The sequence below is a fragment of the Chinchilla lanigera genome, unplaced genomic scaffold (genome assembly GCF_000276665.1).
Source record: "Chinchilla lanigera isolate Chin_1 unplaced genomic scaffold, ChiLan1.0 scaffold00016, whole genome shotgun sequence".
In the NCBI taxonomy this organism is placed as follows: Eukaryota; Metazoa; Chordata; class Mammalia; order Rodentia; family Chinchillidae; genus Chinchilla; species Chinchilla lanigera.
Window position 1 is genome coordinate 27,205,164 of NW_004955417.1, and position 20,421 is coordinate 27,225,584.

General features: G+C 62.0%; 1 protein-coding gene across 1 annotated transcript; it reads right to left on the reverse strand.

The window, feature by feature from the left end:
• Positions 1 to 9,644: 9,644 nt before the first annotated feature.
• Positions 9,645 to 16,856, reverse strand: LOC106148184 (translation initiation factor IF-2-like). The gene is made up of 5 exons (XM_013512705.1): positions 16,809 to 16,856; positions 16,639 to 16,733; positions 16,203 to 16,486; positions 12,276 to 12,986; positions 9,645 to 10,098 (listed from the first exon to the last, which is right to left on the reverse strand). The coding sequence occupies exons 1-5, from the start codon at positions 16,854 to 16,856 to the stop codon at positions 9,857 to 9,859; spliced, it is 1,380 nt and encodes a 459-aa protein (XP_013368159.1). The 3' UTR covers positions 9,645 to 9,856.
• Positions 16,857 to 20,421: the final 3,565 nt, after the last annotated feature.

Below are 20,421 nucleotides of genomic sequence, written 5' to 3' on the forward strand. Positions count from 1 at the left end.
CTGCCTGTGAGGCGCTCCCCGTCATTTGACTGTCCCCGGGCTCGGGGGTTCATGCCCGCGACTTCCCACCCCGGGCCCTGCACACTCGCCCAGCCTCATCACTGCCCCCACCCTCACGCATGCATGCAGCGCACATGCGCACTCAGACGCACGCGCTCGAGCTCACGCACACGTGCGCTGGCGAGCCCTCCTCAGGTGCCAGGTGCCTGCGTCCCACCTAGCACCTTTGTTTCTCCACCGTGTCAGTGCCCGGCGCCGCCCCAACAAATCACCGCGAGTGCAGTGGCTTAGGCAACACTTTTTTTCCTATACTGGGGGTTGATCCCAGGGCCTTTGCGCTAAGCTACATTCTCAGCCCTTTCCTAGTTTTTATTTTGAGACAGGTCTTGATAAATTGCCGAGTTGTCCAGGATGGGCAACGCCTGCCTCGGCCTCCAGTGTGCTGGGTGACAGGTATGTGCCACCACGCCAGCTCCTGGACTCTCACCTGATCCGCGCTGCGGCTCAGACTAAATTTCCTGCGCACGGGCCGCTTGGTTTCTCCGTTTGTGTTTGTGATGCCCGGCAGGGTCTGGCAGAGGACCTCGGCTTGGTAACGCCCTTGCTGCAGGCACGGGTCAACCCTAGGTATGGGTCCGCAGATCCTCCCTCCCAGCACCCGCTTGGGGGCCCCTCCCCGTCTCCCCAGACCTCCTAGATCCTGTGTTTTGGGGTGCCATGCATGGGCAGGGGAGGCACTGGAGAGGGCATGTGGGAGGGCAGGACCCCAGCGGCCACGAGGACAGAGGAGGAGCGTGGGGGAGGGCAGGGGGAGCCCCAGCCACCTGTCTCAGGGGAAGGCCAGGTGTCCCCGCAGCAGGGCCGCCTCAGGGACCAGGAGGAGGACAGAAGCAGGCTCCCCGGGAGTCTGGAGAAAGCGGAGACCACACACTTCCTGCTCTGCAGGGAACGCAGGGGTGGCTGCTGGGGTGGGGGTGACAGTGAGGACAGGGACTCGTGGGAAGAGCTGGGAGGAAGTGCGGCGAGCGAGGGCCGCGTGGGCGCTGCAGGCTGGGCAGGGCCGGTGACTCAGCGCCCAGCCTCCAGGCGGGAGAGCGGCTGCCTGGGACAGCAGGGAAGTCCTGGCTGCAAGCCATCAGGAGCGGGCTGCTCCCGTCTGCGTCTGCACAAGGCTCCAGAGCCCCTTCTCCCCCGCACAGGCAAGCGGGTGCCCAGGCTGGGGATGGGTTAAAAGCCAGGAGCACGCAGGGAGCCGGCTCCACTGGGAACACCTGTACTGAAAGCTGCAGCTGGCTTTATCTGCGTTACAGAGCAAGTCCCAGCCAAAGCCCCAGGCGTCCCGGGACAATGAGCGGGCGTGGCAGCCCTCGGTGACAAAGTCACAGGCCCCCCACAGCTGCAGCTGTGCTTCCTGCCGGCCCCTCGGGCACGCACGCTCAGTTTTGCTGGACACAGACATAGAGCCGTGACGTGGGCCCACGGGAGGCTCAGTCCCTTGGGATTCTGTGGTGGCTTTCGAAGCGCTAAGGACTTCTGCTCTGCGGCTGCAGTCCAAGCCCCGTGGCCCATGCCAGGCCTGACAGATGGCGGGAAGGAAGGGCCACCGAGGACAAGCTTGCTGAGGGGACAGCACACCGCGTGGAGCTGCAGGGACAGAGCTTCTGTCCCTGAGAGATGCCAGAACTGCCAATTCTTACGCCAGCTGTCCTAAATGTCACATGTTAGCCAAAGATATTCATATTTTAAAGAGTACTTTGGGGGATGGTCAGCTCCGTGATGGCAGATGTCCCTTGGGGGGCTGCCAGGTGCCACCCCCAGGCCTGCAGTCCCCCAGGAGAGGCCGGGGGCATCACCAAACCCAGGCTGCAGCCTAGACCTGTCCACAGCAGTGACCCCGCTTCACCCAGCAGCTGCGTGTCCCATGCCGCCTCGGAGAGGTGGCCCGGTCGGGTGCGGCTCTGACACTGCTCAGCCGCCGTCGCCACAGTGGGGTCCCCTCTGCGAGGGAGCAGGGGGTCATAGGGCTCTGTCTGGACCCAAGGATTCTGCCTGTTTCCGGTTTCCCCTTGCTGTGTTTGTCCCCAGGCTTTGGACGGTGGTCAGTGTCTGTGGACGGCCAGGCGGGTGCAGGACACAGGCAGTGGTGGTCTGGGACTGGCCATCCCTCCGGTCCCCACACCCCCAAGCTCTGCTGCTTGCGGCCGCCTGCTTTCATTCTGTGCCCGACTTCGGCCGCTTCCTGTGGCAGCTGCAGGGGGCGGGCTCAGGGTGGGAAAGCAGACTGGGGAGACATCTGCCACCGCCATCATATCCCAGCTTTGGTTTAAAAAAAGCTCACCCTGTGGTTGTGGGAGCTTTGCCTGCCCCGCCCCGTGAGCCAGCTGGTGGGGGCGGGTGAGGGTGACAGGCAGCTGGCCGGGCCCGGGCTGGGGTAGGAGGATGAGCTGGGGCGGTGGGGAGCGGAGGCTGCGGGGACCCAGCCTTTGGGCGGCTCAGGAAGACGCGAGCCACTGCCGGGAAGTGGAGCTTCCCAGAGCCGCGAGGGAGGCGGCTGGTCAGCCTGGGTGGAGGAGGGACCACAGGGCCAGGAGGGCCTCAGGCAGAAGGAAGCCACGTGCAGAGTCCCTGATGCAGCACCTACCCAGCCGGGGAAGGGACAGGGACAAGTGGGGTCACTGGGGCCAGGTACTCCTTGTGGTCCTTGTGGATGCAGAGGACAGGGCTTCAGGAAGGAACCCCGAACTGGACCTGGTGGCACACACCTGGGATCCCAGCACTTGGCAGGCTGAAGCGGGAGGATCATGAGTTTGAGGCCAGCCCTGGCTACATAGGCAGTCCCCAGGCAGGAGCAGGAGGAGCAACTGGCAGGTGGCCAAGGGGAGCCGAGCAAGGGCGGCTGGGCGGTGCCCTGGACACCTGGGGGGACAGGTGTTGGGGGCACAGGGAGGACTGGGGAGGCGAGGCCTCAGATGCTCAGCAGCTGAGAGGAGACGCCGTGGTGTGGGAGGGATGGTGTTGTCTGGGACCTGTGTGTCCCCAAAGTCCTCGGTCCCTGGCAGGGCTGGCGGACGGTGCCTGGGTCATGGGGTGGAGCTGACTTGCTGCTGACTTGCTGCTGCGCCGAGCTGGGCACGCAAGGCCGGGGACTCAGAGCCCGTGAGCGAGGGCAGCCCTCTCCTTCCAGGTGCTGGCCCCCACCTCGAGTCTCAGCCACCAGAGGCGACGGGCCGGAGAGTGAGTGAGCCGGGCGCCCAGGCCTGGGCAGAGGGTGATGGCTGGGCGGTGGGCAGGGCCCTGACCACCTCCCGTGACGGAGCCGCGAGCTCGCCCCTGCCCGGGCGTGTCCACACTTCCCGCCTCCCTCACACATGGGTGTGGCACAGACAGGTCTGACCAGAGTGACCGAGGCAGGAATGCGTTTGCCTTGTGCCTGGAAACGCCCCGGGCAGCGCCCACCACAGCCAGCAGAGCGGCACCGGTCCGCAGAGCGTGACACCCCGGGGCCCTCTTCAGATACGGGAACGCGCGTGATTACAGAGGGAAGCATCGCCATCAAAATGGCAAAATATTTAGGGTTCTGACCCGATAATAGAAACTGATCCCTGCTTATTAATGCACGAAAGAACAACCTCGAGATGCTTTGATGATGACCCCACTGGGAATGGTGAGCACAAACATTTCACAGGGCCGGGCGTGGTGGTGCACGCCTGTAATCCCAGCACTCAGGAGGCTGAGGCAGGAGAATCACTGTGAGTTCGAGGCCAGCCTGGGCTACAAAGTGAGCTCAAGACCAGCCTGGACTGCATAGTGAGACCCTATCTCAAGAAGACCAAAAAAAAAAAAAAAAGAAATTCACAGGACCTGCAATAAACAGTGTTAAACTAAACGTAGTGAGAAAACACCAGGGATCGCTTCCTCCTTTCCTCCTTTTCTCACTCTCCCTCTCTCTTTTGTGAGACAAGGTCTCACTAAATTGCTCAGGCTGGGCTCACACTTTAGATCCTCCTGCCTCAGCCTCTCGCGTAGCTGGGATTACAGGCCTGTGCCAACTGTACCTGGTGGGGACTCTGCCCGAACCTGGCCTCCTGGGTCTCCCAGCAGAGCCTCCTTGCCCCGCATGGGCTCCCTGAGGCCTGTGCTTCCCAGGCGGGTGCCTGCTTTGCAGTGACCGTCCTGCCCTGCCGCCTTTGTCCCTCCTGACGGCTGGGACTGGAAGCCCCAGGAGCCAACAGTGCACCTGGAGTGGCAGAGACGCCCACAGAGGGACAGCACAAGGTCAGCAGGCCACTGCCTGTGCCACAGCTGGAAACCGAGGAGGTGGCGGGGACAGAGAGCTGGGGCTGCCATGCCGATGTTGCCCCTGCACACCGCCTCCCAAGCCCCTTGTCCTGTCCTGGGCTGTGAGCAGCAAGGCCCGACAGACGGAGCGGCACACGTGGGGGACTCGGGCTCGGCCCCTCCTGGACCAGGACCCTGAGGGCCGCAGCCAGGTTGCAAGGAGCCCGCACTGGCCCTCTGGCCGCTCCAGGCCCTGCCCCGCTTTGTGACTTCAGGGTCGACAGGAGGCCACTTCCTGTGCCTGCAGGGTCCCCGCCGTTGAGGGCCAGTGCAGAGGGCTGGGTGGGGTCTCCAGAGGGGCCTGCCGCTGTCCTTGGGGGAGTTTTGCCAGGGATCCACCCCAGCAGCACCGCCTCTGTCCCGAGCTCGAGCTCGAGCCCTCCCCGGGCGGCGGGTGCGGTGTCTGCATTCCAGTCCTGGAATAAAGAGGCAGCAGGCTCTGCAGAAGGGTTAGCAGCCTACACGGCTTTATGGGCACGGTCTGCATCCAGGGCATCTTGAGGCATCTCTCGGTCGGGTTTTCTCCGCTCGCCTCCATCGCCCTGCACCCTCCCATCTCAGCAGGGCCTAAGCCAGAGAGAAATAAGCTCAGGCGCAGAAAGAAAGACAAAATGCAGCGGTAACCTGGATGTGGTAGGGGCGAGGCGGGGGGCCGTGAGAATGGAAATGGGCTCAGCTCAGCTCGCCTGAGTGGAGGGAGGCCCGGAGCTGAGGTCCCCAGAGCTGGAGCCCTGACAGGTCGGGGTCCCTGGGACCTGGCAGCCCTCTCCACTGAGACACCCTGCCCTGGGCCTGAGACTCGACTCGACGGTCCCTGGGCGCCTGACACCTTGACCCGGACTGGACTGAGAGGCCGGGGTGGGTGGAGGTGGGCGGGGGGTGGGCCGGAGCGAGCGGGTTCCTGGCTTGTCACCGCGGGGGCCAGGCGGAGAGGAGAGCGAGCGACCTGCCCGGCTCTGGGAAGGAGGGGGAGCGGGCACTGAGGCCCAGCTGTGGCCTGCGCCGCCCTCTCCCGCTGCCGGTCCTGGGCCGCTGGGGTGTCGCCTCCAAGGGTGAGAGCAGCTGTGCGCCGCCTGCCCGGGGCCTCTGCATCAGGAGAGGGCGGGGCTCACGGGGCAGGCGTCCTTGTGCCCACACAGGGCACACCAAGGGGCCGCAGAACCGACGCGGAAGCCCAGTGCTCCTTCCAGCCACCAGGGCACCCGGGCCACCGCTGCTCGTCACCGTGGTCCTCACGGGGCAGGGCGCACGCTCCGCTGTTGTGCAGGGTGGGGAAGAGAGGGGACTGAGGTCAGGATGAGTTGGAGGCTGTGTCCCTCTCGGCTTTGGAGCAGCCCTGCTGCGCAGACGCCAGCAGCCACAGGGGCAGAGCGCCCGGCTGAGCCAGGCTGGGCCAGCGAGGAAGCACGCGCCCTGATGGCTTGGCCCGGGGCCTGCGCGGCGTGTTCTGTCCTGCCGGGGCTGCGGCTGGGAACCAGCTGGGCTCTGGGGCGAGACCTCGTGGCTGGCGCTGGGCATGACACAGGGTAATTGCTGCTTGCACGTCCCCGGGGACTCTGACTCACCGTCCCGGAGGAGCAGGGCGGCTGGGAAACCAGGGCTCCGTCTGGGATGGCCGCCAGGTAACCCGGGGAGGGCCAAGTGGAAGGGGTTGGGCCCGGCAGAGGGGCCCTCTCGCAGCTGCTGGATACTCGCAGGGCACAGGGAGAGCTGGCCAGGGACGGCCCCGTCAGGTGACGCCGATGACACCTGGCCTGTTTTCTCCACAGGCCTCAGGGCCTGTGCCACTCCGCAGAGGCCTCAGCCGGGTCTCTCCAGCCCAGGCTTGTCCGGAATTTTGCTGGCTCACTCGCTCCCAGGCCAGGATGAGCAGGGCCCCACGGGCTTGGGCCCACATGGAGGGTTTTAATAAACAGCAGTGGGACTAGGGACAGCAAGCCGCTGGGGAGAGGAGGAGGGAGCCCGCCTGAGCAGGGGCCGGGTCTTGCCTTCCCCCCTTGTGTCTTCTAGCACCCCCGACACCCTTGCTTCTGCGGCCCAGCTGCCAGGGCGTGGTCCTGCTGTGTACCGGCTCCCGCCGTGGCTCCCACGCCCACCTGTGGACACTCCGTGGTCCATGGGGTGCTGCTGTCCACACCCCATTTGAAGATGCGCAGCGGGACAGCTCAGCCGGTGCCGGGCTGCACAGTGGGGTCGCTGCCAGAGAAGGAAGGGGGTCTGGCGCCCAGCAGGTGCTCCCTTGAGGGTGCAGTGGGTCCGGGCTGAGCTTGGGCTGTGGGTGTCCAGCACCAGCAGGGCACCTGAGTGCAGAACCGCCCGCACATGCCGGCTGTGCTGAGTGACGCCAGCTAGGCAGACCGTGACAGACACTCACAGAAGCCTCTGGACCCAGGGTGGCCAGGAGTTTGGGGCGGGCAGTGCGGGGCGTGTAGCTGGGAAAGCTCTGCCCGGAGGAGGTGGCTCTGCGCATTCCCGATGGGGTTCAGCGCTCAGCTGGGGGAGGAAGGAGGGAGTTTCGAGCCAACAGGCAGCCCGGGCGGGCCCCACACGGGTCACCCCCCGGGGGTTGGGACCGCAGCACACCAGGCAGCGACAGGACAAGGGGGAGGTGGGCTGGGTGTGTCTTTGCACGCCTGTAATCCCAGCACTCGGGAGGCTGAGCCCTGAGCTCAAGGCCGGACTGGGGTACACAGTGAGACCCTGTCTCAAACAAAACACAAAAAACAAAAAAAGAGAGAAGTGGGGGGCATACATAAGACAGCTTGATGGTGCTCACCAGGACCTTGTAGGGTCCTGACCCCGGGACCTGTGTGACCTCTAAGACTGGTGACCCTCCCAGGACCCGTGACCTCCAGCGACTCCCACTGCCCACGAGCAGGACTTGGTTTGGAACTGGAGTCCATGCAGACAGTGCAGTACAGAGGCCTTGGGGTGGGGCCGATGTGACCGTGTCCTCCTCCAGGGAAAATGGGCCCCGGAGCAGCCCAGCACACAGGGACAAGCGGAGGGGCTGCAGCTCGCAGCTGAGCACCAGCTGCTCCGGGGAGCAGGGCCAGCTGCTCCCTCAGCCCTGGGCCCGGGCCTCTGCCTCAGCGCTGGCCACCACAGGAGGATGCTAGGGACAGGGACAGCTGCTCCACAGGGACTGTCGCTCAGACTGGATCTCCCTGTCCCCTGGCGACCCGAGAGCCCCCGGGTGGGGCCTTGGTGACAGCAGCCTGGCACCAGTGGAGTCACAGGGGCCGCTCTGGCCCTCTTTGGGTGACCAGGCTGGCTAAGGGCGGGACAGGCAAGCAGTTCAGTTGCCTCAAGGGCCGCAGGCCGAGCAGGAGGTGCCCGGCCAGGCTGGGGGGTGCTGGTCAGCTCAGGGCTCAGCGGCAGAGCACTGAGAAGGGCAACTTGGCCAGAGAGGACAAAGGCATTTTTGGGGCACAGGGCAGAAGGCATGAGGAGACAGTGGAGATCCGGTAGGTCACTGCCCCCGCCAGCGGGTAGCCGCCCCTGGGATCTGAGTAACACGGCACAGGGTCCCGGGGACTGGCAGGCAGATGGGACAGGCTGGCCACTGGAAGCGCTGGGTGTCCCCAGTGCCAGGCGGAGCACGGGCTCTGGGCAGATGGCAGAGCGCAGTCCTGCCTCCAAGGAGCATGACTCAGGAGACGGCTGGTTGAGTCACGGTGCAGCCCGAAACAGCAGGCCCGGTCAGCGCCCAGGGCAGGGGCCAGGGCAGGGGCCGCCCATGAGTTCATCTGCCCGGAGGCCCCTCCGCCTCCCCCGCTGCAGCGCCTCTGCCCCGGCCTGGGTCCTCAAGGCTCCCCCAGGCCTGGCTGCAGACCAGCAGGGCCAGCCGTGGCCTGGCCCACAGCGCCTTCCCGGGAGGTCCCCGGGAGAGTTGAGACTGCACTCTCGCCGGCAGCTGCCCACACTGAGGGGCCTGACGACTGCGCCCTTCTCCTGCCTGTGGAGCTCAGAGCAGAGCTGGGCAGACACTGGCACTGCGGAGGCGCTCACGCTGGGCACTCCGGACCTCAGCCACAGGGGTTGAGGCCCAAACGGTGCCAGCCGGGTGCAGAGGGAAGGGGCCAGGCTGCCGTAAGCCTGGGGGAGCCGCACCTCAGGGGAGCTGGTGCCCCATGGGGCAGGCAGGACATGGTTTCGCTCATGGCCCTCTCCTGAGTGTCCACGCAGGTGCGGCCTGGTCGCTTTCCTAACAGCCCTGTCCTCGTTGTGGGGTCAGAGTTCTGCACCCCTACGGCAGTGTGTGCCTGGCCTGGCACACGTCCTCCCGTCTGCTCGCACCCACCCTGCCCAGCTTGTGTGTCTTCACCCTTTTTCCTTTATCCTTTAGGAGCTTTAACTTTCACATGGTCACATTTGTCAATCAATTGCTTTATTTATTTATTTATTTATTTTGCGGTGCTGGGGATTGAACTCATGACCTTGTGCTTGCGAGGCAGGCGCTTGTGCCACTGAGCTATATCCCCAGCCCCAATCAATTGCTTTATTATTTATTTTTTTTTGGTTTTTTGGTTTTTCTCCCGTATCGGGAACCGAACTCACGACCTTGTGCTTGCCAGGCAGGCGCTTTGCCGCTGAGCTAAATCCCCAGCCCCCAATCAATTGCATTATAAGAGCTGGGCTCTGAGTGATTTCATGCTTGAAAAGGCTTTCCTGTCTCAAGACGGTGTTTCTTCGAAAGCTTTAATGTTTCACTTTTTTTTTTTTTTGGTTTTCTGAGAGTGTCTTATTAGATAGTTCAGGCTGGCCTTGAACTCGCAGTGATCCTCCTGCCTCAGCCTCCTAAGTGCTGGGATTACAGGCATGCGCCACCATGCCCAGCTAAACCAGACGCTTCTTAAAAAGCTACCCAGGTCTAGGGATATAGCACAGCGGCACAAGCACCTGCCTGGCAAGCGCAAGGTCCTGAGTTCAATTCCCAGTATCAAAAAAAAAAAAGCTACCCAGATGTGTTCAGAGGCTTGACCATACCTCCTGACCCGCAGCACATGGTTTTCGGCCAAGTGCCTCGGGCTTGGGGACTTGCTGTGACACTGCAGCCGGGGCACAGCTCCCTTCCCCGCGCAGCCTGGCCCTGTGCCAGTGCCATCCCCTGGAGTAGACGTGGGTGACACTGGGAACTGCTGCACACTGGGACGTTGAATGCATGTCCATCTGCTGGGTGTTTTTTTAATAAAGGGTCAAAAGGGCTGGGGATTTAGCTCAGCGGCACAGCGCCTGCCTGGCAAGTGCAAGGTCATGAGTTTGATTCCCGGTACCGGAAAAAAAAACCAAAAAAAAAAAAAAAAAAAAAGGAAAGGGTCAAAAGATGAGTGGATTTTCTGGCGCTAATAAGGAAGAGCCGGAAGCCCCCCCCTTAATGAACTGGTCTAATTGCACTTTCCAAAAAACACACCCAACCGGCAGCTGCTTAAAACTTGTCATTTTTAAAATTGAAAGTATGAAACACAGAAACTACACCAACTGCCATCTGATTACAAACGACAGTCAAATATTAATTCTACCCGTTAAAAAACAAGCGATGGGCAGCAGCCGGAAACACCCGCAGCTCCCGTCCCGCGCCTGGGGCGGGGCCGGGCACGAGAAGCCTTCGGAGGAGTGCCCGGCTCTCGGAGCCGGAGCTGTCGGTGCATGCAGAGCGGAGCGCGAGGCCTCGGGTGGCAACGCTCCGCCGAGAGACGGTGATGCCGGCCCGGGGCAGACAGCGCGATGGGGCGGGAGGTGTGGGCCGAGGAGTGCACGCTGAAAGGGATGGAAGGAGTGTCCAGGGCTGGACGGCCCAGCGGACAGCCTGAGCCTGCAGGCCGGAGAGGCCGTCACAGCCCTCGCTTCCCCGAGAGGCAGAGAATGCTGCCCCCATAGGTTAGGAGCCAGGTTGGGGCGCCCGGAAGCAAACCCCCACCCCCACCCCAGCCGCAGAGCCCAGCAGGCCACCCCGCCCTCCCCGGGGCTCACAGGGCAGAGCGTGAGTCATCTTCCCTGCGGGCAGCAGGATTGGGACGGCTCTGCCTGACCCCTTCGGGGAGCCTGTTCCCGGGGGTTGCTGTCCCCACAGCCCAGGCGTCTGGGGCGGTCCAGGAGTGCCATGCTGGCCGGCAGCCGTGCATGGGCTCTTGCAGGCCCTGCCCTCTGAACTGGCCCTCGGGGACCCTGTTACCCTTCCCGTACCGATCTGTGACCCCATCCTGCTCCTCAAAACACCCATGCCTAGCGCACGCCTGTAATCCCAGCACTCAGGAGGCTGAGGCAGGAGGATCATTGTGAGTTTGAGATCAGTCTGGGCTATAAAGTGAGCTCAAGGCCAGCCTGAACTGCATAGAGAGACCTTGTCTCAAAAAGACAAAAAAAAAAACCAAAAAAACAACAACAACAAAAAAAACCCATCCACGCCTGCAGCTGGCCTCGGCTCGTGGGCCTCGCCCTGTTGGGGTGCCGCGACTTGCCTTCTCCGGAGCTGCGGCTCCTGCACTGCCCGCTGGGAAAGCTAGCTGGCCGCGGCCCGCACGGTGGAGCCGAGACCTCCGCCCCTCCGCAGCCCTGGGACGGGCACCAGCAGCCCAGCATGTTCGTGGCTCTGGCGTCCTTGTTTCTCTCCCAGAGCCTGCCGGTCCCTCTCAGGGCTGGGCACGGATTTGACAGAGGCCAAGTGAGCGGGCGAAGGGCCGGGGTTACCACGGGCAGGAGCGGGCCCCCTGCGGCTGGACTTTGCCACAGCCCCGAAGCCGGCCTGCCTGGGCTGCGGAGGGGATGGAGCTGGCTGGCCAGGTGTCGCTGCCCCGATGCCCAGGAAGGGGCGAGCTGACCCCACTCACAGGCAGGGCCGAGTCAGCCCCTGACCCCATGCAGGACGGGACAGCAGCGGCGGGGGGAGGGGGTTGACCGAGCACATGGGAGGGACAGCGTCTCCCAGCACGACTGTCTCGGTCACTTCCTGTCCCAGGACACAGGAGTGCCAGGGCATTTTAGTCCAGAGGCCATGGGAAAGGCTTTTCCCGATGGAGCCCAGGAAATCCAAATCAGGAGTTGGAGCGACCCTGGTTTTTTTTTTTTTTTTTTTTGTACCGGGACTCCAGCTCAGGACCCGAACTCAGGACCTTGCACTTGCCAGGCAGGCGCTTGTGCCGCTGAGCTATACTCCCGGCCCGGATCGACCGTGTTGAATGGGGTCTGCGCTTCACCCCTGCTCGGCACTGCACACATGCTGTGATTCCTCCCAGCCCTCTCTGGGGCTGGCCGCGCTTGCCTGCCCCTTACAGGGTGAGAGTTCCACCCTGTACACACAGCCTAGGAGGAAGGAGTTAGGGTTACTGTCCCCCCTTTACAAAGTCACCCGGAAACCTCCCAAAGTCATACAGTTTAGCAAGCTAGGGTTAAAACTCAGCAACATGTGGCCGGGTGCAGGGACGCATACCATGTCCCAGCGCTCGGGGATGCTGAGGCAGGAGGATTGTAAGTACGGGTGGTGGCAGTGGGGATCACTCCGGGGCCACAGGGTCCCTGTGCGGTGACAGAATCGCATCTCCCTGGGTTCAAATCCTGTCTCCGCTACCTGACGACCACGTGACCCTGGCCACACTTACGCTGATTTCAGTTTGCCTCCGACCAAACGATCCAGGGAGGTGGGAGCGCACCTCGCCTCTCAAATCTAGTGTCCCTGCCTGCGGTGACACTGCTTCCCTGGCGAGAAGTTCTCGGGATTACGTCTCATTATGTTGTAAAGCTTAAGGGAAGTTACCCGGCAAAGCACCCAGCACCACGCTGGCCCTTAGGAAGCGCAGGGTAAACACTAGCTCTTGTTGCTACAGCTGACAATCTGCCAAATCTGATGCGTTATTGCAAGTGCTGGAAGGACTCTGAGCTTTGGGGCAGCTGCGCTTTATGCTGATTACAGTTCTTAAGGACTAAAATTATTTGCTCACAGCAATCCAGGCGGCAGGCTTGGCTTCCATCGCCTTCAGGAGAGCAGTGTACATAGAAACCCAGCTCCTTCCTGGGCTCCTCGGGGCTTCCTGCTGGGGAGATGAACCGGCCCCTTCCTCCGCCAGCCGCCAGCCGAGGAGGGGAGCGAGGGCGTGGCGCCCGGCCGGCGGAGGAAGGCGAGTGTGCTGAGGGAAGACGGCTCTGGGTTTCCGCTCCTGCCACGGAACAGGCCGGCCGAGAGCCCCAGAGGGCGTGGGGTGGGGCTCTGGGGTCGGAGTCCCAACCCCGGGAGAAGCAGGGAAGGGTCAGAGCGGGTAAAGGCAGCCTATGGGTTTCCAGACCTGGGGCCTCGGCCGGAGAAGGGCTGGTCTGACTGGGACTAGGGCGCCGAAGCTGGCACACACAGAGGCAGCACCATCTGTCACCGCCGGCTGCCCCAGCCCGTGGCCGAGTCCTCAGGGAACCGAATCCCTGTCTGGGTGTCTTCCCGGCTGAGATGCCATCTGGAGAGCTCACCAGGTGGGGCAGGCACGTGGGTCTGCTGTCCCTGCCCACGGGGGAAGAGCCAGGGATGAGGGGGTCGGGGGTTGTCCTGCCCCCGCGCGCCCGCCGGCCCGCCCAGAGAAGGGCTGAGCAGAGTGCAGCTGCCCAGGCCCACAGGGCGCTGGCCCCGTGAGACTGTGTGCAGCCCCCGGGCGCTGTGTGCAGAACTCACCTCCGCCCAGGGCGGAGGCCACGCGGGGTGCGGTCCGAGGCCACGCAGAGCAATCGTGGGAATGGGAAGCTCCCCTGCAGCAGACACTGAGCAGCGGTGGGGGCGGGCGACGGACTCCAGGGACAGCGACGGTGACAAGACCCTGGCCTAGGAGGTGGTCACAGGCACATGACATTGTGAACGTACTAGATGCCGCCGGGCTGCACATTTTAAAATGGTTAAATAATGAATTTTATGTTATATGTACTTAACCACAATTTTGTTTGTTTTATAGTTTGGGTGCTTTTTTTTTTTGAAACAGGGTCCCGGTATATAGTCCAGACTGGCCTTGAACTCACCATGCAGCCCAGGCTGGCCTTACACTCACGGGGATTCTCCTGCCTCAGCCTCCTGAGTGCTAGGATTACAGGTGTGCACCCCCACTCCTGGCTTTTACCTTTTTTAAAGATGGACGGGGTGGATGAGGCGTGTGAACGGAGCCCAGTCCCTGGCGCAGGCGGCAGCTCTGGGGCGGTGGGGAAGGGGCCCCAGAACCTGGCTGCATGCACAGTGGGTGCACAGTGGGGGGCAGTCCTAGCTGTCCTGAACGGGTAACTTGCCCCTGGGCTCCTGGGCACCTGTATACTCTGAGAGAACGGAGAAGCACAGACGCACACCTCTATCATGGTAACGTGGCACCACCCAAATCCTGCACAGCAGGCAGCTCCCTGCAGCTGAGGGCCATTGTGGGAGGGCACCGCTATAGGCAGAGGCGGGCAGCACTCCCTGTGCATGGGGGCTGCAGGCTGGGTCCCAGGGGTCTGCACAGGGGCAGCCTGGCATCCGGCAGCCTGCTGGATGTGGGCTCTGAGGGGAGGCGCCTTGAGAGACGCTCACTGCCCGCAGTCCTGTGAGACCACCGCTGGGCACAGCTCCTGGGGCTGATACCAGGTGTCCCGCCTTCGCCCTCTGGCCTGTCCTCCGCCAGACCCCCTGCCACTCTGCCAGCGCTTCCTCCACACTGCCCACCCAGCTGCACGCCCCTGAGAAGACAGTCCCTCCAAGGAGAGGTGTCCCCTCACCGTGACAGTCCCCACGGGGGCCCTGAGAGCCCCTGTGGCCAGCGCAGGGTCAGCTCTCCATGCAGCTCCCAGAGTCCCAGGAACCTCAGACAACACCCAGCCTGGGCTGCAGCGAACTGGCTCCATCACTAAGCTGCCCAGGCTGGTTCAGGCTTGTGGTCCTCCGGCCTGTGCCCCTCCGAGTGCTGGGATCACAGTGTGTGGCACCATGACGGCCTTAAGCTCCCTTGTGCGGGGCTCTGGCCGACGGCCTGCAGCCTTGCACACACCCAGCTGGACGCTGTGCGCCGTGCGGGGAGAAGGGGACAGGAAGTCGCAGCTCCTCCCTCCTGGCTCCCCTCCCCACCCCACCCCCAAGCTCCTCCCCCTCTTCTGGGCCAGGAGAGATGGAACCCTGAGGGCAGGGCCAGCGCCTGCTCATGGTGCCCCTCACAGGGTCCGGGCATCATGAGGGCCGCCACGAGGCCAGACCGGAACGGATGCCGGAGGCCCGAGCCCCAGCTGGAGGCAGCTGCTTCCTCTCCACACCCAGTCACAGGGGTGCTGGGGAGAGGAAGCGGAGGAGGGGGGTGCAGGGCTGATGGGGGGGCTCCTCCCGAGCTGAAGCCAACTCTCCTGGGGCGGCAGAGACAGGCACAGGGCCTGGGCTGTAGGGCCCTGTGCCGGAGGAGGTGTCCACCGCCTCTCTGGGCCTCAGTTTTGTTTGGGTGTGGTGGCATCCCAGCACTCTGGAAGGCTGAAGCAGAAGGATCACCTCAAGTTTCAGTCCAGCCTGAACTACATGGCAAGACCCAGTTGAAAGAAAGAAAGAAAGGAAGAAAGAAAGAAAGAAAGAAAGAAAGAAAGAAAGAAAGAAAGAAAAAAAAAAAAAAGTCGGGAGTGGTGGCTCACACCTGTAATTCCAGCACTTGGGAGGCTGAGGCAGGAGGCTTGCTGTGAGTTTGGTAGGCCAGTGTGGGCTACAAAGTGAGTTCAAGGCCAGCCTGAACTGCATAGTAAAACCGTGTCTCAAAAAGACAAAAAAAGAAGGATGAAAGAAAGATAGAGCCTTATTATTCCACGGTACCCTCTTTCCTTCCTATCTTGCTGTGGTGTAAGCAGAGTTCTTTCTGCAGGTTTTCTTATAAATAAGAACATTGCAGGAGGGCCAAAGATAGCAGCGTTTGCATCAGTGACATAATCAGCATGGTGCGAACATCAGTGACAGTCAGCTAATGAGATCTGAGGCTCTTGAAGTGTACTTAGTTGTTTATATAGCCCAGCATGTTGGCATACTTCTGTTATCCCTGCACCCGGGAGGCTGAGGCAGGAGGATTGCTGCGAGTTCAAGGGTAGCCGCAGCTACACAGCAAGATCCTGTCTCAAAAAGATCCTCCCCCGCAAAGAAAGGTGTTTATGTGTCTTACTTTGGGTCACTGGAAGCTTTTGGCAAAGTGATTTTTTGCTCAATTTTCTTCTCCATGTGTGACCTAGAGACGGTTCCTCCCCACTGTTTCTACGTCACGCCCCAAAGAACGCATTTAATAAAACTGTTGAAATACTCTGCTCTACGCTATGTCTGGAGACGCCTTATGAGCTCACTGGGATTCTGTCCTCTGCATTTAAAATGCACAGTAGTTTCTAAGGTGGTGCTGGCTTGGTGTGGGGATCGATAGCTGCACTGCCCTGCTCGTGACTGTAACTGTGAGTCGTGTGTGCAAGTCTCTTCTCATCCTTGAATGAGAATGGTTACAGAGGGCCGGGGGTGGTGGCGCATGCCTGTAATCCCAGCACTCGGGAGGCTGAGGCAGGAGGATTGTTGTGAGTTCGAGACCAGCCTGGGCTACAAAGTGAGCTCAAGGCCAGGTTAAACTGCATAGAGAGACCCTGTCTCAAAAAGACAAAAAAAAAAAAAAAAAAAAAAAAAAATATGGTTACAGAGCTGTGGAGTTATTATAATTTGCTAGATTGGTACAACTTTTCAATAAAAATATGTACTTTAAAAGAAAGAAAAAAGAAAGGAAGAAAGAAAGAAAGAAGAAAAACACCAAGAGAGAGTCTAGAAGCAGTCCAAGAGATCAGGCGAGACGTCCTGCCCGCCCTCCCTTCCTCCCAGCCCTCCTGTGGGTGGCAGGGGACTCTCCCAGGCTCCCTTGCCTGCAGCCAGTCACCAGCAGCTCTGGGCACCGCAGCCTCGCCAGCCTCCGTGGGACGATGGGGCACTGGGGCGGGTGGTGAAGGCTGGGCCTCGCGGAGTCCCCGCCGCTGTTCCTCAGCCTGGGCTCTGGCCTTGGCCCCACACTGGCTGCTTCCAGAGCTCCGGATCCCTCGCTGCCGGCCGGGCTGTTCCCTGCAGGGCTGGGTGCTGTGGCCGGCGGAGGGGCTGCCCAGGGGCTGTGCCAGGGCCAGGGGCACTGCCACCTGTGCCCTGGGGCCCGTGCCCGCCTCTGCCTCCCTCGGCAGGGACCAAGCAGCCTGAGGTCACCAGTTTGAGCAAATATATACACAAGGCGGCCAGTTCCTTTTAAGGGACAAACAGCAAATGGCATCAGGACCGTGGCGTCTGGAACACGTGTCCTTTAAGAGGAGTGCGTGTCCACAGCACACCACACCCCGAATTCTGCGACTGTCCCCTGCTCTGTGTCGGAGCCGTGGCGACCCCTGGAAACTGGGGTCCCCGGAGCCAGGAAGGCCTCCGAGTCCTATAGAAGGAATGAGGCGCTAAGCCAGCAACACAACTGATCTTGGCCAACAGTTCTTCGGCTGCACGTCATCACCCAGGGCCTCAGCCTCCCACGAACGGGAGGCTCCAGGGCATAGCTCATCTTTCACATGCCTTTATTTTTATTTTTAAAATTTTATTAGTATTGTTATTTTTTGTCTTTTTGAGACAGGGTCTCGCTATGCAGTTCAAGCCGGTGTAGAGCTCACTTTGTAGCCCAGGCTGGTTCCGAACTTACAGCGATCCTCCTGCCTCAGCCTGCCCAGTGCTGGGATTACAGGCATGCCCACCACGCCCGGCTTCACATGCCTTTATTTTTGTGACCCACACGCGTTTTGGAAACGTCCCATGAGAGGAAGCCTCTGTAACCTGTTGTTGGCATTTTTAAGGAATTGTCCTTTGGCTTTGGACTTTCATTTTGTCTTTGTTTTGAGCCAGGGTCTGGCTGTGCCGTTGTCTCCCCAAAAGCAGGGGAGCAGGCATGCACAGGGCCCGGTCCTGCCCGTCCTGGGCCTTTCAGGAAAACCCAGGTGCTGGGGGGTGCCTGGGGCCTGCAGGAGGTGCTTCCTGAGTGGGGCTGGAAAAGCACCGGCCATGGGCGGAGCTGGGGAACGCGACGTCAGCGCCCAGCCGGGTATGCACCGTCCTGTGACCAGCGTCCTCCGCGCTGTCGGGAAGCACCTGATCCTGGGCCCCAGGTGGGGACAGGGTGGAGCAGTGTCCTTGCCCTCCCCTGGCCTGAGAGGACGCTGGAGAAAGCTGGCACGCAGTGGCTGCTCTGCCACATCTGGGGTACCCCATGTGACCGGCCCGGGGCTCAGGTGCTCAAATCCCCACCTCCCTGGCAGCAGGCAGCAGGTGCTCGGGGCAGATCTGGGCAAACACTGTCCCTCACACCCCTGTGCTGCCCGTGTTCCCCCAGGAGAGCCACGGAGTCCCAACCTGAAGCCCCACAGCACTTTCTTGAAATTGTTTAAAATGGGGTCATCAGCAGGGTGCAGGGGGCACGCTTGTAGCCCCAGCACTTGGGAGGCTGAGGCAGGAGGATCACTGTGAGTTCGAGGCCAGCCCGAACTGCATAGTGAGTCTCTGTCTCAAACAAACAACTAAAACATTGGGTCACTAGGGTGGGCCTTGATCCTGCAGCTGTGTCCTTATAAAAGGGAGACTGGGACACAGGAAGGACACACATGGGAGAAGCCATGGGAAGGGCGTGCAGATGCAGGCCCAGGAGCTGAGGACAGCTGCCACCGCCAGGAGCTCCAAGATATGGGCCCTGCTCCCGCTTGACCCTGGACGCTGCCCTGGGCAGGGGGGTCCTGGGGGCTGCCGAAGGGGAGTGCCTGGGCTTGCAGTTGGCTGGCCTCAAACTGCCAGGCAGGGGTCTCTCTGCCACCCAGAGGCCTCCATGGTGTGGCGACAGATGCCTCTTGGCTTCTAAACCTCAGGCTGGCTGTGCTGCTGTGAAATTTACTTCTTAAATATTAGCCCTTACGCCAGGTGTGGTGGCGCACGCCTGTAATCCCAGCACTCAGGAGGCTGAGGCAGGAGGATCCTTGCGAGTCTGAGGCCAGCCTGGGATACAAAGTGAGCTCAAGATCAGCCTGTGCTGCATATCCAGACTCTGTCTCAAAAAGACCAAAAGGGGCTGGGGATTTAGCTCCGTGGCACAGCGCCTGCCTGGCAACCCTGAGGTCATCAGTTCGATTCCTTGTCCGGGGAGAGGGGGATTTGGCCTGGAGCAGTGGCCATGCCCGCAATCCCAGCACTCCGGAGGCTGAGGCAGGAGGATTGCTGCAAGCTCACAAGGCCAGCCTGGGCTACTGAGTTAAAGAAATAGAGGTTTGGCCTGTGCATTCCTTCCTGCCACAGGGCTCTGGACCCCCCGCAGTGTGGGGCCATCCTGGGGCCGGGCATGGCTGCGGCTCTCCCTCTTGGTCTTTGACCCCAGGTCCCTAGGGGCCCCTAATCCGGGATGTCCTGGGTGATAAGCGAGTCCTGGTTCTCAGCTGGGCTCCTGGCTGCTCCCGATGGGGGTGGGCGGGCGCCAGGGGAGCCTGCCGCGGACAGGGCTGGGGAGGACGCGGAGCCCCTCCCCGCGGTGCCCCTGCCGACGGTGGCAGCTCCACGGAAAATCAACCAGGGTCAGGAGATGCGGGGGCGTTCAGCGCGGCCCCTTCCCACCCCCCCTGTGGGCCCCTGCTCTCCCCGCTGTCCATCCGTAGCTGTCAGTTCCTGGACAACAAGCCAGCACATTCAAGGAGGGCCTGTCTTCGAGCTATGGGCTGCTCCCCAAATGACCGGGTCCCAGAAGGGGGCAATGGGCACCCCCAACCCAAGTGGGTAATCAGGCTCCTGAGCCGGGCATGCTGGTGCATACCTGTCATCCCAGCACTTGGGAGGCTGAGGCAGGAGGATCGCCGCAAATTTGAGGTCAGCCCCCGTTACACAGAGAGACTATCTCCAAAAGAACAAGTTCCTATGGTGACTTTCCTTGCACCAGGGAAGTGGGGCGGCCCCATGGCACCGGGCCGGAAGCCCTCGGGACGGAACTCTAACTGCAGCTCTCTGAGCCCTGCTGCAGGACCGGCTGTCGGGAAAGCCCGCCCAGGGTTCCGGACGATGGCGTCGCCACCGAGTTTTGCCCGGAAGCCAAGAGAGGGGGTGTGCTGCTCCCCTGTGGGTGTGAGAGGTGTCGCCCCACACACAAGGCTGCCACGCCCAGGGAGCCGCCCCAGCTGGCACAGCGTTCGGGGTCGCCAAGGGCGGAGCCGAGCCCTGCAGTTCCTTCTCTGTGCTCAGGACGAGGACCCAGGAGAGCACCGCGGCGGCAGCTTCCTGTGAGGACAGCTCACCAGGGCGGCCAGTTGTCCGCGGAGCCAAACCTTCGGAGCAGATATCCCAGGGAGGCGCAACTCACCCCCACCTTTCAGGCACCTGCGCGCGACTCCGCATCTCTGACCTCGGAAAATCCCTGGCGGTTCATCACAGGCCCTAACCCACCTGCAGCACTGCCGCGCCCACGAAGTTTGAAGAAAGGAGCCCTTTAAATGCACAAGAGGAATCTCTGTTAACTTTATTGTTTCGAGTCAGGGTCTCGCTATGTAGTGCAGGCGGGCTTTAAACTCACTACACAGCCCAGGCTGCCCTCCAAGTTGCAGCAATCTTCCTGTCTCAGCCTCCCGAGTCCTGTGATCACAGACGTGCGTCACCACGCCCGACTTGTTTTTATTTTTTATGTGGTTCTGGGGATGGAGCCCAGGGCTCTGCACGTGGTAAGCACCTGCTCTACCACGGAGCCGCACCCCAGACCCAGGGATCTCCTCTGACCCGATCTGCTTGGGGCAGTTTGGTTTCTGAGTGGAGACTGCCCGGAAGTGGCAGCTATGGTGCTGGTGGGGTTGCCGAGCCCGCGCCCCATTTAGATTCCCTTGGCGCTGCCCTGCCCGGCTCCACGGGGGACGTGCAGGCCGGCCCGGAGCACAGAGGCGGGGCGGGCCGGGTCAAAAAGCAGCGCGGCCCGGAGGCCGCGGGAGGGGAAAGCCAGGCCGGCAAGGGAGGCGGGCGGGGCGGCGGCAAAGCCAGCTGAGCTCGGCGGGAGGGAAGCCCAGAACAAACCCCGGAGCACACGCAGGGCGGGCCGGCCTTCCTAGAGGGGGACGGGAGGG

Bases quoted from the DNA above. Each gene is read 5' to 3' on its own strand.
- LOC106148184 (XM_013512705.1), bottom strand. From the start codon at position 16,856: ATGAGCTATGCCCTGGAGCCTCCCGTTCGTGGGAGGCTGAGGCCCTGG. The intron at 16,487-16,638 runs GTGTGCTGTGGA...GTCCCTGCCGAG, and splicing joins GTCGCAGAATTCGGGGTGTG to GGAGGCAGAGGCGGGCACGG. The intron at 12,987-16,202 runs GTGACTGGCTGC...GGCGGAGGTGAG, and splicing joins TGCGGTGCCCAGAGCTGCTG to TTCTGCACACAGCGCCCGGG.